The 17,392-nt window shown below is 48.5% G+C and overlaps 1 protein-coding gene across 1 annotated transcript in view; it reads left to right on the top strand.

Annotated features, from left to right (window-relative positions):
• Positions 1-17,380, top strand: part of myo7b (myosin VIIB) — a 124,641-nt gene extending 107,261 nt beyond the window's left edge. Inside the window, exons 41-50 of the mRNA XM_033032264.1 lie at positions 696-851; positions 1,531-1,636; positions 1,715-1,828; positions 2,783-2,870; positions 2,957-3,063; positions 5,267-5,452; positions 8,364-8,480; positions 11,415-11,498; positions 16,949-17,068; positions 17,149-17,380. Coding sequence (XP_032888155.1) covers positions 696-851; positions 1,531-1,636; positions 1,715-1,828; positions 2,783-2,870; positions 2,957-3,063; positions 5,267-5,452; positions 8,364-8,480; positions 11,415-11,498; positions 16,949-17,068; positions 17,149-17,238 — 1,168 coding nt within the window. The 3' untranslated portion in view covers positions 17,239-17,380. The remainder of the gene's footprint in view (positions 1-695; positions 852-1,530; positions 1,637-1,714; positions 1,829-2,782; positions 2,871-2,956; positions 3,064-5,266; positions 5,453-8,363; positions 8,481-11,414; positions 11,499-16,948; positions 17,069-17,148) is intronic.
• Positions 17,381-17,392: the final 12 nt, after the last annotated feature.

Below are 17,392 nucleotides of genomic sequence, written 5' to 3'. Positions count from 1 at the left end.
AGTCAGACAGCATCTGTGAGGGAAATGGACGGACAATAGTTTGGGATCTTTCTTCAGATTGCAGTATCTCCAGTGGGGACCTTGCCTAAAGAGAGAGAGAATCAAACAAAGAAAGACAGACAATGCAGGAAATATCCAGCAGATCAGGCAGCATCTATGGAAGGGGAAACTTATAATTCCAGGTCTAAATTGGGAAAGAGAAAAAAACAGGTTGGTCTGGGTTGCAGGAAGTAGAGGAGAATGATGGGGTGGAAGAAAGTGAATTCTCTTGTAGGGTTACATATTGGGGATGTTATGAGGCCGATCATCTCCTTAATCTGTGCAATATGTTGCTCAAGATGTAAAATCTGTGCAGGATCTGCATGGTCAGGCCACTAGGCAGCTCCCAGCAGGCCTGGATATACAAATGAAAAGAGGACGCAGAGAGTGAGTTGGATGTAAGTTCAAAACTCCTCGTGTGCCTGTCCTCACCACCAAGGGACACTGCTCCCTCAAAGCACTGGTCATCTGCATCGCTGAAAATTAGTGGCACATCTTTCCTCACGTAGACTGCAGCCGGTCACAGAGAGAGTTCTGTACCTTCCCTCAGGCAGGCAGTGATGAGCTCAGATCATTCCTCACCTGGGACCTGGGGAAACATTAGCCTATTGTTGCAGGCAAGAGCTGTGATGCTTCCCTGTTCTTGTGACTCCCAGGTACAGCATGGAGGGTGGCTGGCAGCTGCTCTGGCTCTGCACCGGCCTCTTCCCTCCCAGCAGCCTGCTGTTCCCTCACGTGGAGAAATTTCTCAAGAGCCATTCGAAGGAGAAGCTGTCGACCGAGTGTGTTCAGAGACTGGCCAAGGCTAAACGGTACGCTGGCCCATGTTTACACTGACGGCCTAGAAACAGAAAACTCTTTTTGCAGTTACAATTTAATGTTGATGGATTGAAAGATGCAGTAACCATGCGTTGATAATGACCTTATTCTGAGGGTGAAGACAGAACTTCAGTGGATCATCGAGTTGATGAACTTTGTTTGCTGTCTGGAGGTTGTAGGATGATGTGAGCATGCGATGGGTCTGTGGCCACATCGAGCCCCTTGGGACGATTTTAAACAGTCGGACACTATTGGCTTCTGATGAAGTCAGGAGTGTGATCGAACTGGATATGGGTGAATGTTTGTGTGTGTGTGAGGGAGGATGTGGGTGGGCGTGTGTGTGCAAGAGAGAGTGTGTGTGAATGTGGGAGAATGTGTGTGAGAGAAGGAGTGTATGTGTGTGAGAGTGCGTATGAGTGTGTGCATGTATGTCATAGTGTGCGTCACAAGTGTGTAAATGGGTGTGTGTGTGTGGGAGTATATTGTAGGTGCACGAGTGTGTGTGTAGTAATTAGTGATGTGTGTGTAACTGCACCATTAAGTGCCACCTTGCACAACAACACCTGTTCACCACTGAGGCTTTGTGCTCTCTGTGGTGGAGCTGTTGGGACCTCAGGCTTGCTGTGTACAGAGGGATCATAAATCAGAGTCCACTGTTGTCTCCACCGACAGGTCCGGAGCTCGGAGGAACCCACCGCATGTGCTGGAGGTGGAGGCCATCCAATGTTGGAGCACCACGATCCTGCACAAAATCTACTTCCCAAACGACACCGACCAGGTGAGTTTCTGCCAGGCTCACCGCTGCTGAGCCCCCTCAATCTTTCCACCCATCCTCACTGTCCTCCTTCTCCAACAGGCCTTCGAGATCTTCACCAGCACCAAGGCAAAGGCCCTGTGTGAGACCATCACCAAGCACCTAGGCCTGGGCTCTTCCGAAGGACTGAGCCTCTTTGTACAAGTAGAAAATAAGGTAATGTCAGTGTTTTCCCCCCCAATACTTCCATAACTAACCATTCACAATAATAGTAACACTTCTACACAATATAGTAAGTTGTTTACGGGGACTTTAAATCTCCACACTCTAAACATAGCCTTGAGGACTTCAATAGACCACAGTATAAATGTTACCCATGCAGACTTCAATTGACCCAGGTTCAATTTGACTATGGGTGCTGTCTTTATGGAGTTTGTACATTTTCCCTGTGACCATGTGGGTGTTGTTTGGGTGCTCCGGTTTCCTCCCACATTCCAAAGACATGTGGCTTTGTAGTTTAATTGGCCTCTATAATTTGTCCCTCGTGTGTAGGACAGAACTAGTGTACGGATGGTTGCTGGTTATCGTGGACTCAGTGGGCCGAATAGCCTGTTTCCATGCTGTATCTCTAACCTAAACTAAACTAAACCGAGCTTGCTGATGACACCAAACTTAATGGTGTAGCAGAGAAACAGAAAGGGTATCTAAATTTACAACAAGTTTGGCTACTGTTCAAATACATTTAGATAGACATATGGATAGGAAGAGTTTAAAGGACTTTGAGCCAAATGCAAATATGCCACGTTGGTTGGCATTGGCAAGGAAGGCCAAAGGGCCTGTTTCTGTGCTGTACAACTCCCTGATTCTATACTCTATCAGGTGACCACACTCTAAATGTTACCCTCAAGGACTTTTATTCTCCACACGCTAAATGTTAACCATGGGGACTTTAATTGACCATATACTATGTGTTACCCAAATGGACTTCCACTTAACTACACTTGTTAAGATACCCACAGGGTAAATCTCACCCTCCTTTCTCTGGGGACTGATCTCGTCCCCTCTCTCTGTTGAGACCTGTCCTTCGCTGTTCTCTGACTGGCACCAGGGCTAGAGCAGGGGCCATGCCACTTGAAACCCCTCTGAGATTTCTGTCCCGTGTTCATGTAGGTGATCAGCATCCCGGAAGGAGATTTCTTCTTCGATTGCGTGAGGCACGTGAGTGACTGGGTGAGGAAGGAAAAGCGGGTTCCAGAAGGTGAATCTCTCGCATAACGTGCAGCAGTTTACCCAAGTGACCGAGTGTTTCCCAGGGCTAAGACTGTGTCTGCTCTCGTTCTCCAGATCTGGCCGGTTCTGTGTCCTACAAGGTGCTCTTCATGAGGATGCTCTGGATCAACATCCTCCCCGGCCGGGATCTCAAAGCAGACCTGCTCCTTCATTTCCCCCAGGTGAGCAGCATCCCGCCCAACACGCCATCCGCCAGCTGATAATAACACTGCCCAGGGTCTAGTGAGGGAGCCCACCCAGAACAGGATGGATCACATCTGGGAAGTAGTGAGGGATCATTTCCGGAGTGGGTAAGGGATCACATCCGGGAGAGGAGTGAGTATTCTTATCTGGAGAGTGGTGGTTGCCGTCCAGAGACAAGTGCAGGGTGGGTGGAAATCCACAATGGTTCTTCAGGCCAGAGTCATTTTCAGAGCAAACCACGTCATGCGGCATCCTTCCTATCTGGAGCAAATCGGCTGTACGGAATCCCAGCTCTTTAGCCCGTGTTATTTAATCAACAATTTAAATTCGCCAAGCTGCCAGCTTGAGTAATTGGCCCGGCCTCGGTAATCTCTGCTTGGTGGTACTAGCTCTCTGTTGCTGTTCGTGCCTGTGCCGGTGGTCACAACACAATGCAGCTTGCACAATGAACAATACAACACAACACAAAAGCTTTTCACTGTACCTTAGTACACGTGAAGATAAACTAAACAGAAGCAGCTTTATGGACTTTGGTTAGGCCGCATTTAGAGTATTGCATGCACATTACAGGTGGTCTCATTGCAGGAAGGATGTGAAGGCTTTAAAGAGGGGGCAGAGGAGGTGTACCAGTATGCAGTCTGGATGAGAGGGTATTAGCTACAAGAAGTTGCACAAATTTGGATTGTTTTCTTTGGAGATTCAGAGGCTGAAGGGAGTCCTGTCAGGGAATCCTGAGGGAAGTGTATATAAAATTATCAGAGGCATAGATAGAGTAGACAGTCAAAAGCTGTTTCCTAGGATTTAAATGTTCAATAATAGAGTGCGTAGCTTTCAAGTAAGAGGGATGGTTTAAAGGAGGTGCGGGGCAGGTTTTGTGTGCTGAGTGGTGAGTGGCTGGAACACTCTGCCAAGGGTGGTGGTGGAAGCAACTATAATAGTGGTGCTTTGGTACAATAGATGGTATAATAGGGGAGATTTTTTGATGGGTGCATGAATATGCAGGGAATGGAAGGATATGGAACATGTTGAGGCAATGGAGATTAGTTTAATTTTGAAGGTACACAAAAATGCTGGAGAAACTCAGCGGGTGCAGCAGCATCTATGGAGCGAAGGAAATAGGCGACGTTTCGGGCCGAAACCCTTCTTCAGAAGTAGGTAGTTTAATTTTGTATCATGTTGGGCATGGACATTATGGACCAAAAGGCCCGTTCCTGTGCTGTGCTGCTCCATGTTAACAACCAGCTTCTGTCCTTGTCTGTATGGGACAGGGCAGACCTGGCCGGGGTGTCTCGGAGCAGACCCTGGGGTTAAATTACTTGTGATCGCCAATCAATAACTATATCGGAGATTATGCCAGATGGGGTTGGGAAAGAGCAGCACAGGATGTTTCCGGTGGCCAGCACCTCTTTGGGCCTACCTACACTTAGCACAATGAAGCCTTCCTGAGTGGGAATGTAGGTTGGGTCTCTGCAACTCAGGACTGGCAGTATCAATAAAATCCCCAAAAGAGTGTTAGCCTTTCGATCTCGAATTAAGCAAAAGTAGGTTGTTTCGAAAGTACCAGGCACATTCTAATCCGCAATCTCTCTTTATATCCTGTTGGTTCTCTCAACTTATACCTATCAGGCAAATGAACCATCCTACCAACAACAAGGGAGCAGTCTTGAGCTACTAGCAACCTTATTGGAGACCTTCAGACTGTCATTGGAATTTATCGCATTAAACTTTATTCCCTTTATCATGCATTTTTCATGTAACTATACACTGTGGATGGCTTGTTTGTAATCATGCATTGTCTTTCCGCTGACTGGTTAACACACAACAAAAGCTATTCACTGTACCTCGGTACACATGACAATAAACTAAACTCAAACTCATTTATGTAGACTGTTGGGCAGATCCCACAGCCTTTCCATTAACAATTCTTTACACAGACCAGGAAGCCTGCACTGGTAACTGCCCCTTTTCCGCCATTTCACTTTGTCTTATCATAGATGGTCCTTTTGCTCCATGCGTCTTGCCCTCACTGACTCTCCATCAGAGAACGACCTCGTCTCCCCATTTCCCAGTTCTGATGAAAGGCCGCAAACCTCAAACGCTGGCGGTTTCTTACTCACACCTGCCGAGTATGTCCCAAATGATCTGCTCTAACGTTCCATTTTGCCTCTTCCCTCTTCCCAGGAGCTGCCCAAGTACCTGCGGGGATACCACTCGTGCACCAGGGACGATGCCGTCCAGGTGGCCGCTTTCCTGTACAAAGTGAAGTTCAACGACGACAAGTCCCAGTTTGTCAACATTCCCAAACTACTGAAGGATCTGGTGCCCCAGGACATGCTTCGGATGATGTCGCCTGAAGAATGGAAGAAGGTATCCAAGGCGTTTTCCAAACCCGTTAACGAATCATTAAATCTGCTTTAGGGCAGAACTTTCTACTTCAACAGAACGTATTGTGGCAAGAAAGAGGAACTCAGTAGATGGAGCAGCATCTATTGGGGGGGGGGGAGGACTGATGAAGGGCCCCAACCCGAAACGGCTGCAATTATTTACCCTCCACCGATGCTGCTCGATCCACTGGGTTTCTCCACCAATTTGTTTCCTGCTTCAGATTCCAAAGTCTCCAGTCACTTGTGTCTCCATTGGCAGTTAGGGCTGGAGAAGGCCATTCGGCCCCTTGTTCCTGGTCCACCATTCAATAGCAATGCAGCGGGTCTATCTCAGGACCACGGTGCACATGCCCCACACCCAGCCTTTCCTGCAGGAGAACACACTGCTCATGGAAACCTGGGGCCGGTGTAACTGCCCGCTGAGGTGTGATTAGTCAGTGGATTCAAGGAGGACTCGTGGCTCACACCCAAGCTGACAGTGAGGGTTGAGTGCATTGCATCAACCCACAAACCAAGGAGACACAAGAGGCTGCAGATGCTGGAATCTGGAGCAAAAAAACAGACTTCTGGAAGAACTCAGCAAGTTGAGCAGCATCTGTGGGGAGGAAATAGACAGTCAACATTATGGGTTGGGACCCTTCAGTGGGACTGAAAGAGGAGAGGGAAAGTAGCCAGAATCAACACAGGAGGGGAAGGAGTGAGTTAAGAGAGAGGCGGGCGGGTGAGAGGAGCAGCATGCAGATCAAGGACAGAAGATCCTTAGAGTTCACCACAAGTAACAGTAAGTAATGGGAAGATAGACCTCTGTGGGTAACTGCTTGCCTCAACCAATCGATACCATTACTCGCTGGCCATTTGTGAGCAACATTACTCCCTGGCCATTTAGTTTAGTTTAGAGAGACAGCGCAGAAACAGGCCTTTCAGCCCACCAAGCCCGCACCGACCAGCGATCCCCGCACTTTTACACCACCCTGCACACACCAGGGCCAATTTACATTTATACCAAGCCAATTAAGCTACAAACCTGTACGTCTTTGGTGTGTGGGGGAGGAAGCCGATCTCGGAGGAAACCCACGTGTAGCCATTTGTGAGGAACATTACTCGCTGGCCATTTGTGAGTGCCGTACTCTCTGGCCACATGTCTCTATGTCCAACTCATGAGAAATTGATGAAGCAATCTTCTGCCTTTTGGGAGGTACTGTCCCCGTTACTGGGCTGTGAAAATAAGACCTTTGAAAGCAGACCTTTGGAATGTTTTAAGCTTATAAAAACTCAAGTGTAATAGAGTACGTTGTGGGGTCAAGAGGTTAATTGGCAACATGAAACACAACGACCGAGCTGCACAGCTCTCAAAAGTTATGCAGTTACATTAAAAACAATCCCAAATGATCGTTCCTATCTCTGACATTGTTGGGCCTCTGGGAAAAATCAATGGCCTGCATGTGCATCACTGACATGCACTGCCCCGCGGTCTCGAGGGAGAATCACATTGAACTCCTATGAGACCCAGAGGCCACACAGTGTCTGTACCATGAGAAGGCTTGTACCTGGATAAATAGAGCAGTTGCTCTTTTATCCATTGGACAGGAATGTGGAGAGATTTTCGAGGAAAATGGTTGCATTGACATGTCATGGACTGTGTGGGGAAGATAGTTAAAGCCAAAAGGAAAATGTTTTGGGTGCTGGAGGTTTGAACCCTCTGCAAGTCAGGCAGTGTCTGTGGAAAGTGGGACAGGGTCAACACCACAATCGTCAATTTTTCATCAGATCCGGGAAACAAGAGGAGAGTTGGAGAACGTGGGAGTATAAGAAAACAGGAGCAGGAGTAGGCCATTCAGCCCCTTCTCCTCCTATGCCTCAATTCCCTAGTTTTCCCGAAAGCTATCTGTCTTTAAATCGTCACAGTGATTTGCTTCTCTACCACCCTCTGAGGCAGTGAATTAATCTCCACCACCATCTGAGGTAGAGAACACCTGCACCCACCCGCGACTAGAAGTTCCTAAGTGCCTCAATTTGAAATGAACCCCCCTAACCTTCTAACAGCAACTCTTTGTCCGATGCTCTTGCAGTGGTTTAAATATTTAGGCCTCTACATTGTCATATCCCCTCCAGGTCTTACATCTTTCAGTAAAATTTCCTCAGTCTCTGGTGTCCCAGGAGATGTAAATATGTGGAGATGAATAAAATGTTAAATGCCAGAAGAGAAAATAAAGCAGAATGCTGGCAATGTAACTGATGATCTGGCATTACTGACCTCACTTGAGTTTGGAGGGCGATACATTTAGCAAGTTAGAAGATAGGGTGCAGCCCCTGGGGTACATTTAGAGGGATATGGGCCAAAAGCAGGCAGGTGGGAGTAGTGTAGATGGGACATGTTGGTGCGTGGGCAAGTTGGGCCGAAGGGCCTGGTTCCATGCTGTATGTTTCCACAAGTGGGAGAGTCCAGTACTAGAGGACTTAGCCTCAGAATTAAAGGATGTTCTTTTTGGAAGGAGATGAGGAGAAATTTCTTTAGTCGGAGAGTGGTGAATCTATTGAGTTTCTTTGCCATAATAGGCTGTAGAGGCAAAGTCAGTGGATATATTTAAGGCAGAGATAGTTAGATTTTTGTACAGGTGTCAGAGGTGATGGGAGTAGGCAAGAAAGTGTGGTTAGGAGGGAGAGTAGATCAGCCATGATTGAATGGCGGTATAGACTTGATGGGGTGAATGGACTGATTCTACTCCTATCATTTATGACCTTATGACTCTATAACTCGAGGGGAATTTTTAACATCCAAGAATGCAATAAGGTAGAACCCAAATGTACCCGATACGCCGTGTGTATGCGATAGGCAATCAATGGCGGTCTGGGACCTGCTTAGACTGAGAGCTCATTGTCAATTCCCTTTGCAGGCCATTGTGGCAATATGCAACAAGCATGCAGGGAAGACGAGGGATGAGGTGAAGCTCGCCTTCCTCAAACTACTGCACCGCCTGCCAACGTTCGGATCAGCATTCTTTGATGTGAAGGTAAGAGCTTGCTCCGAGATTGTGGTTGTAGATCGCAGCGCTGTTGGGGTTCAGCCGCGGTCCACGTTCCTTGGAGGTTTGAGTTACTTTCCCAGGAATTGGCTTTGAATATACAGGATAGGGGGAACGCCATGGTCTGGCCTCACTTTCTGTCGTGGCTGCCTGAAGCACAGGTAACAGTGGGGAAGGTGGTTCTTCAGTGACCAGGGGGAAGGAGGGGCTCCTGCATTTGCCCCATCAGCTGAAGATTCACTCCGTCCGGGATTGGAAGCTCCACTGGTGACTCGGTAACCCTATCACCACAGCTCTGGCTATGTTCCAGGACTACAGGTGCGGCAAGCTCCCATCTAAATCAGGAATGGACTCCTCTGCCCTTCAGCCCACCAAATCTGTCATTTATATTAATCACATTTTATTCTCCCCACATTCCCCTAAGCCCCACTCCCCATCCCCCCCCCCCCCCCCCCCCATGCATTCTACCACACACCAGAGGCAACCTACAGAGGCCAATTAAACCAACAACCGCACGTCTTTGCGATGTAGGAGGAAACTGGGGCACCCTGGGGAAACCCACGCAATCACAGGGAGAACGTGCAAACTCCTTACAGACAGCACCAGAAGTCAGGACGAAGCCAGGTTGCTGAAACTAATGAGGCAGCAGCTCTACCCACTGCACTTCAGGTCCACCCTGATGTACATGTTAGAGACCAGTAGGTTAAGAAAAGAGAACATAGCCACTGCATTTGAACTGCTAGTCCTGCTCAGAGATCATTGGTTTGCACCATTTTACTCAGTTCCTTCGAGTTTTCGGGTCAATTTTCATGCTCCCATGTGCTGTTAGTGCAATGTTTATAATGGAGTCATGATGCTCACAATGGCCACCTTATCTCCAAGCTGCCCTTTGTTGAGCCGTGGCCAACATCTCCTCTGCTGGAGTACAGATACAGAGATGCAGTGTTGTGATGGTCCCTTCCATCTTCTCAGCCAGAAACCACATGGTCACACATTGACTGTGAGGCCCCTGGCACTCCGTGTCTTTTCTCGGGGAGGTGGGGGAGTTGACATTTTTCAGGATGCTGCATGCAACAGTCAATCCACTCCTTGGTCTCATCGATGATGCTGTTTAAGCAGAGAGGGATGGAGAGGGAATGCTGCATCAGTACTATGATAGATTGTGGTAATATTTGGATCGCTGGACCAGCATGAGCAGGAGAGTTCTGGAGGAATATCTAAATCAACACTGAGACCATTGGCCCTGCATGGGTTAACCAGGTCATGCACTGCTTTCAATACCCTCAGAGGAAGGGTTCCAAAGAGCATCGACACTCGGATCCTTTTCACACAAAGGCTGGTGGGTGCATGGAACAAGCTGCCAGAGGAGTTAGTTGAGACTGGGACTATCCCAACGTTTAAGAACACTTAGATAGGTACATGGATAGGAAAGGTTTGGCGGTATATGGACCAAACGCAAGCAGGTGAGACTAGTGTAGCTGGGACATGTTGGCCGGTGTGGGAAAGTTGGGCCGAAGGGCATGTTTCCACACTGTATCACTCTATGACTCATCTCTGCTCTAAACAGGTGAAACTTATTTCTAAACAGAGACCCATAATTGGAGATTCTCCCACATTCTGTGGAATTCTCTGCCTCAGAGGGCGGTGGAGGCAGGTTCTCTGGATGCTTTCAAGAGAGAGCTAGATAGGGCTCTTAAAAATAGCGGAGTCAGGGGATAGGGGGAGAAGGCAGAATGGGGTACTGATTGGGGCTGATCAGCCATGATCACATTGAATGGCGGTGCTGGCTCGAAGGGCTGAATGGCCTACTCCTGCACCTATTGTCTATTGTTTATTGTCTATGAGGAAACATCCTCTCCACGTCAACCCTGTCAAGGCCCCCTCAGAATTTTGTGTTTCAATCCAGTCTCCTTTCACTCTTCTAAACTCCAGTGGGCTCGAGCCCAGCCTGTCTGACCTCTCCTCAAACCACCCATTCCAGTTATTAGTCCAGGAAACTTCGGAACTGCTTCAAATGCTTTAACATCTTTCATTAATAAGGAAGCCAATTCTAAATCTAAATGCTGCCTCAACAGTGCCCCTTTAACTGAAACACAACCTCCCTCCCATTGTACCCAATTCCCACTGACAATAACCCAGATCATCATTAGCTTCCCTGCCTTCTTGTTGTACCTGCACACGGGCCCTTTGCTAATCACGAGTGGCTCTTCCTCCTTGGTGGTTCTTAAAACAAGCATGAAGTTGCTGTAATCTTTCAGGATCCACTACCTCCCACTCTCCAGACACATCCCCCAAATAGGCTAACTCACCCAACTGGCTTATTGGCAGACACCTGTTTCACGGTCCATTGCGTGCTACAATGTAAACTGTACCCAGAACCCAAGATGACCCAGGTCCGGCACAAGTGAAGATGTCATTTTAAAAGTCGTGCTGCTATCAGAACACAGGGGCCGTGTTTTACATGAAACCATTTGTTATCTGGCGTTGGCAATGGCTGAATAGCTCGACCCAAAACGTCACCCATTCCTTCTCCAGAGGTGCTGCCTATCCCACTGAGGTACTCCAGCGGTTTACATCTATATTCGGTGTAAACCAGCACCTGCAGTTCCTTCCTGCGCATCAGGCAAATGAATTCTGTTGTGTCTATTCCTGTTGGGAAGGTCAGCACAGGAAGGATGTTAATCTCCGTGTAACATCAACACCAGAGCCATCCACAAATTCAAGCCACGTGATCTCTCTGTGTTGTGTGTCCATGTGCACGCACTCTCTGAAGGTTATTATTGAATGTAATCAGCGTGTGCTTCAGTACAGCTACATCAACTATTCTGGTCTTAAACTCATTGGATCCTACATTATTAACATCTGATACTGATTTGTCTTATTTATCCTCTTTTTATTTCTTTTTCGCCTTCTTCATTTTAGCAAACATCTGAGCCCACGTTTCCAGATATTGTCCGGATAGCCATCAACAGGCAGGGGGTGACGGTGATAAACCCACGGACGAAGGTGAGCGTCAAATACTGGTTACAATCCCGGGTAGGGCATTTGCAAACAGAACTCCCAGACGGACAGACAGACAGACAGAGAGCATGCACACACACACATCCATCTTCAGCTCTGGGCTTGTAAAATATTGAGCAGGCCACAGCTGGAATATTGTGTACTGTTCTGGTCACCTCAAAGGAGAGTGAAGAAATGGAGAGGGTTGCAGAGGTTCACCAGTACATCACCTGGGATGGAGTATCTTAGAGCCTAGGCTAGGTTTGTTTTCCTTGCTCTGAGGGGGGAATCTGATGAGGTGTACAAAATTATGAGGGAATCTTTTAATCATGGCAGATGCATCTATAACCAGAGATCCTAGGCATAAGGTATGGAGTAAGAGGTTGAGAAGGGAGTTAGGGAGGAATGTTTAGATGGTGGTTGCAGATTGTAACATGCTGCCTGCGGGGATGGTGCAGGCAGAGTCTCTCACAACATTTAAGAGGTATTTGGATAAACACATTTATCACCAAAGCACAGAAGGCTACAGTCCAAATGCTAGTAAATGGGACTAGTTGATAGATACTTAATGATCAGCATGGACAAGGTGGGCCGAATGGCCTGTTTCCATGCTATACCTTCAACATCACAGGAGGATACAAAGCACAACTACATCTCTCCCCCACTGCAAAATCTCCTCAAGGTATGTCTACTTTGAAGAAGATCTCCTCTCTCTGAAGACAGTCTCCTCTCTCTCTACTCCTCTACATTTGGTGGTGTGATGATGGTTGTTAAATTGTTGGGTAGGAAAGAAAGAAGGTGGATTATCTCCCTCAGCAGTGGGTGTCAGGGACCTGATACACAGCAACTTGTACCCCGACTCTGGACCTGCCTGGAACTTGCTTCAGCCCAAGATTCCAGCTCAAGATCCAGCCCAACAAGAATCCTGTTTTTAAAAGTTCCATGTTCGGAGAGAGTCTCTGGAGAAAAAAATCCCAAATGGCTGATTCATGAGCAAACTGGTGAGTCAGGCTTCTGTTGCTGAGGTTTGAGCCAGATGAGAGGTGGGTTCATCTCCCAGACTCTGCGTGTGAGCCGGTCCCGTCTAGATGCCTCAGCACAAGCCTAGTGTTGTCCAGCTGCACCCAGCCTGTGTGGGGAATGGAAGCAAAATCAACACAGAAGGTGAAGGAGCAACTGGGAACGGCAGAGAGAGCAGGGTTTGGTGTGCATTGGTTCCTGTGCTCAGTCTGGATGATGTTCCTTTGTTAAATGTGTGTTTGTGACCTGCGCTCTGTGTGTGTTTGTGTCCTGTGTTTGAGTACGATGGTGTCTTGCGTTTAGAGCGTGTTGAAGTTCTGCGTTCAGGGTACACACGTTGATGTTCTGTCTTCAGGGGTTTTTTTCTCCTTTACAAAAGTTTTTATCCCGATAATCACAGTTACAAAATGCTGGAGAGATTCAATCTGCCAACAATTTGCAAACATCAATAAATCAATCAAGCATCAGATTAAAACATTATCATCCTTATCCACGACCCACTCGATGTGTGTCCCATGTTCAGGATGCATGTATGTGTCCCGTGTTCAGGTTGTGTGTGTGTGTGACATGTGTACAGGGTGTGTGTGTGTCCCGTGTTCAGGTTGCGTGTGTGTCCCGTGTTTAGGGTCCGTGAGACCTGTGTTCAGGTTGCGTGTGTGTCCCGTGTTTAGGGTGCGTGTGACCTGTGTTCAGGGTGTGCATGTGTGTTCCGTGTTCAGGGTGTGCATGTGTGTTCCGTGTTCAGGGTGCGTGTGTGTTCCGTGTTCAGGTTGCGTGTGTGTCCCGTGTTTAGGGTGCGTGTGACCTGTGTTCAGGGTGTGCATGTGTGTTCCGTGTTCAGGGTGTGCGTGTGTGTTCCGTGTTCAGGGTGCGTGCGTGTCCCGTGTTCAGGGTGCGTGTGACCTGTGTTCAGGGTGCGTTGGCCACAGTCCTGTGCCGACCACGTTAACGGTCCTGCGCTTTTCCTGTAACTCTGTTACACCTGTTTACTCTGCTGCACTTCCGGAAGGTTCTCCTCCCCCCCCACCCCCCCCCCCCCTCGGTGTGGCCATGTGGGACAGTCCTGACTTGCACCCGTACCGACTGGGGTCTGTGTGACTTCCAGGTCGCTGCCTGGTGAAATGCTCTTTGTGTTTACAGCGGGCACTGGCTGGTGGAGGTGTGAGGTTGGGGTTTGTGCAGAGTGTGTGTATGGGGGCCGGGGTGGGGGTGTACACTCCACGCTGCTGCACCCCTGGGACTGCGTGGTGTGGCTGGGGTTGTACACAGTGACAGGCGCCTGGCGGGACGGCTGGTAAGCCGAGACCCTCGCTGCCAGTCACGGTCAGGAGCGTGTAATTTCATTGCAAAGCGATTTGCTACAGCTCCGGCCTTTAACCAGGTTCCTGACCAGCTGTTCCCTGCTGAGGGTAACTCTGCCCAGCCACAGCTGGAAAACAGAAGGAAATGAGGCAGCAGTGTGCTGTAAGGGGGAGGGGGTTGGGGACGGGGGATGGGCAGGAGGGGTAGAATCACACAGCCCACACGATCCAGTGATTTTGTGAATGTCCCTCGGACCACTGCCCTCACCCCAGGGTAACGTAGGGCTTGTTCATCCCATCCCCCTATGAGGCAGACAAGCTGAGATCTTCAAAAATGAAATGAGTTCAGTGTTCTCACAAACCAGTTCTCTCTCCCCCTCACTCATCTTTCTCTCTTCCCCTCTCTCTTCCCACTGCTCCATATCCACGTGCTCTCCCCTTTCCCTTTGCCCCTCTCTCTCTCCCCTCCCCTCCTCTCTCAATCATCCCTCTTTCCCCTCTCTCTCTCTCTCCCTCTTCCCCATCTCTTCTTTGCTCTCTCCCCTATCCCAGTTGCCCCTCTCCGTCTCCTCATTCTCTATCTCTCCCCTCTCCCCTTATCTATTTTTCTCTTCCTCTCCCACCTCTCTACCTCTCTTTTTCTCTCCCCCCCCTCCCCCTCTCTTTCATCTTGGGAAGATTACGGATCTTATTAAAACAATGTAATGTGAACCACTGGAACAGAGAGAGTAATGTGGTTCTATTATTGGAGTGAGATTCTGTCTAACTGTACACCACCTTGTCAAGAAGCAGTGGTGACTGCAGGAGGTTTCAGGCTCTGTTGGGATGTTCTCCATTACACGTTCTGCACCAACCTCTTGTCCATGGATCTCCCTGTCTTATTGACCAGCGCTTCCCCTCCCAGTAGAGTAAACCTATCAATGCTCTTTATAACTGGGGTCTGCCTGGACCGATGCTGCCCCTCATAGGCTTGAACAAGTTTTGGCTGGGAGACTGTGTCTACGAATCTAACCGAGCCATCACCAGCAGGCCAGAACTGGTGTTAGAAACATAGAAAATAGGTGCAGGAGGAGGCCATTCGACCCTTCGAGCCAACACCGCCATTCATTGTGATCATGGCTGATCGTCCCCAATCAATAACCCGTGTCTGCCTTCTCCCCATATTCCTTGATTCCACTAGCCCGTAGAGATCTATCTAACTCTATCTTAAATCCATCCATTGACTTGGCCTCCACTGCCCTCTGTGGCAGGGAATTCCACAAATTCACAACTCTCTGAGTGAAAAAGTTTTTTTTTCTCACCACAGTCTTAAATGACCTCCCCTTTATTCTAAAGTGTTGGCTGAGACCCAGGGCACTTGCTTTGGACCTGTCCCCTGACTGCGTGGTTCGGATGCGGCACCACTCATCGGGTCATCCTGCACTCCCTAACATTGCCCTCTAATCCAAATCAGGGGGGGAGGCTCAGCAAGTCAGAAGAGGAAATGGGCAAGAGCTCTATTGCCATCTCTATAGTCTGGACGTGGACTCCCCCGTAGCCCGTAACCGTGGAAACAAACGCACCTCCCACAGAACAATTACCTTTGGATCAGGGAGGAAATAGTAATATCAAATCTAAAAACAGAAGCCGAACACTGCTACCTCTGCACCACCTCAATCCCCACCCTCTCCCCTCTCCCCACCCTCTCCCCACCCTCTACCCTCTCCCCTCTCCACACCCTCTACCCCTTCACCCACCATGATCTGCGCTGCTTGTGATCTCCACTGTGATTGACTGAGGAACCCCAGTCTCTCTGGAATGTCCCCTGTGACACTGCTATCTCCATCCCTGATGAACAAACCAGACAACAAGCCCAGCTTCTGATCGGTGAACCTACACAAAGGAAGCACGCGTTTAATTTCCGGGTGGAAACTCCATTTGTCCCCACCAATCCCGAGTCCTGTAGTGACCACCTGTGTCTGTTCCAGGAGCAAGGATAACTTTGCAGGGAAACATTCCTCTTGGAGTAGATCCTTAAGGGGTGGGCTGGTGAATTAATTCAGAATGTTTGAATGGGTCTAGAGGACTTGCCTCTGGCAACACAGCTGTACACAACTGCAGTGACCTCCCTACTGACCATCTCTGTCCGTTCCTGTTCAAGTTGAATCAGAATCAGCCCCGTCACAACCGTTCCTTAGTTTCTAAAATGTGGGGAGTAATCAGTGAGTAAACATAGAAACATAGACTGACAATACGTGCAGGAGTAGGCTATTCGGCCCTTCGAGCCAGCACCGCCTTCAATATGATCATGGCTGATCATCCAAAATCAATACCTCGTTCCTGCTTTTTCCCAATATCCCTTGATTCCATTAGCCCTAAGATCTATATCTAACTCTCTCTTGAAAACATCCAGCGAATTGGCGTCCACTTCTGTGGCAGAGAATTCCTAAGTGGACGACCCCTTATTCTTAAACTGTGACCCCCTGGTTCTGGACTTCCCCAACATCGGGAACATTTTTCCTGCATCTGGCCTGTCCAATCCCTTAAGAATTGTATATGTTTTTGTATGATACCCTCTCATCCATCTAACTTCCAGTGAATTCAAGCCCAGTTGACCTATTCAATCATCACATGTCAGTCCCGCCATCCCGAGAATTAACCTGGTGAACCTACGCTGTACTCCCTCAATAACAAGAATGCCCTTCCTCAAATTAGGAGAACAAAACTGCACACAATACTCCAGATGTGATCTCACCAGGGCCTTGTACAACTGCAGTAGGACCTCCTTGCTCCTATACTCAAATCCTCTCGCTCTGAAGGCCAACGTGCCATTTGCTTTCAAAAAGTAGCGAGTAGCGATACAAAACCAGCAACCGGCTGGAAACACCGAGCCAGCACAGTCAGTCAGCATCAGTGGAGGGAGAAACAGGATTTCTTTCATAAACCTCTTTGTCGTTTCAGTGTATCACCTGCAGCCTAAAGGCAACAGAGGATCCACTGTTGACTCTTCATGTATGTCTCTCCTCTAAGGCATTAATTTGTGTTGTAATTTCACTGGTGGTAAAGCAGTGACCTTGATCCCCGAGTGGCCAGTGCTTCATGTCAGAGCTCCACTGATGTTCAGCCATCTCATGCTCCTCTGCTCTCTGCTTTCAGGAACCTCTGGTGACCCATCCGTTCAACAAAATCTCCAACTGGTGCAGTGGCAGCACGTACTTCCACATGTCGGTCGGCAGCATGATGAAGGGAGAAAGGATCCTGTGTGAGACCTCACTGGTGAGGTCACTCAAAGACCAGGATAGCATTAGTGGTCAAACTGCATTTCCTCCTTTAATTCTTGCTTTCTTTGATCAAAGGGTTACAAGATGGATGACCTTCTGACATCATACGTGAGTGCGTTCCTAGCAGCAGCAAGGCAAAGATCGGCTGGGAATCCTGCCACCTGATGGGACCAAGGTTAAAGAAGGGTCTCTATCAATGATGCCTTAACATACATTCACTGCCCAGCTGTTTCACTCTTTGGTTCTCACCCAATCTTTCTCTTTCTTTCTCCTCTCCTCTTTCACTCCTTGTTCTCTGCCTTTTTCTCCCTCCCTTTCT

This window comes from Amblyraja radiata, chromosome 13, assembly GCF_010909765.2.
Source record: "Amblyraja radiata isolate CabotCenter1 chromosome 13, sAmbRad1.1.pri, whole genome shotgun sequence".
NCBI classification, from domain to species: domain Eukaryota; kingdom Metazoa; phylum Chordata; class Chondrichthyes; order Rajiformes; family Rajidae; genus Amblyraja; species Amblyraja radiata.
Note: the sequence above shows the minus strand (reverse complement) of the source record. Positions and strands in the feature narration are given on the sequence as shown.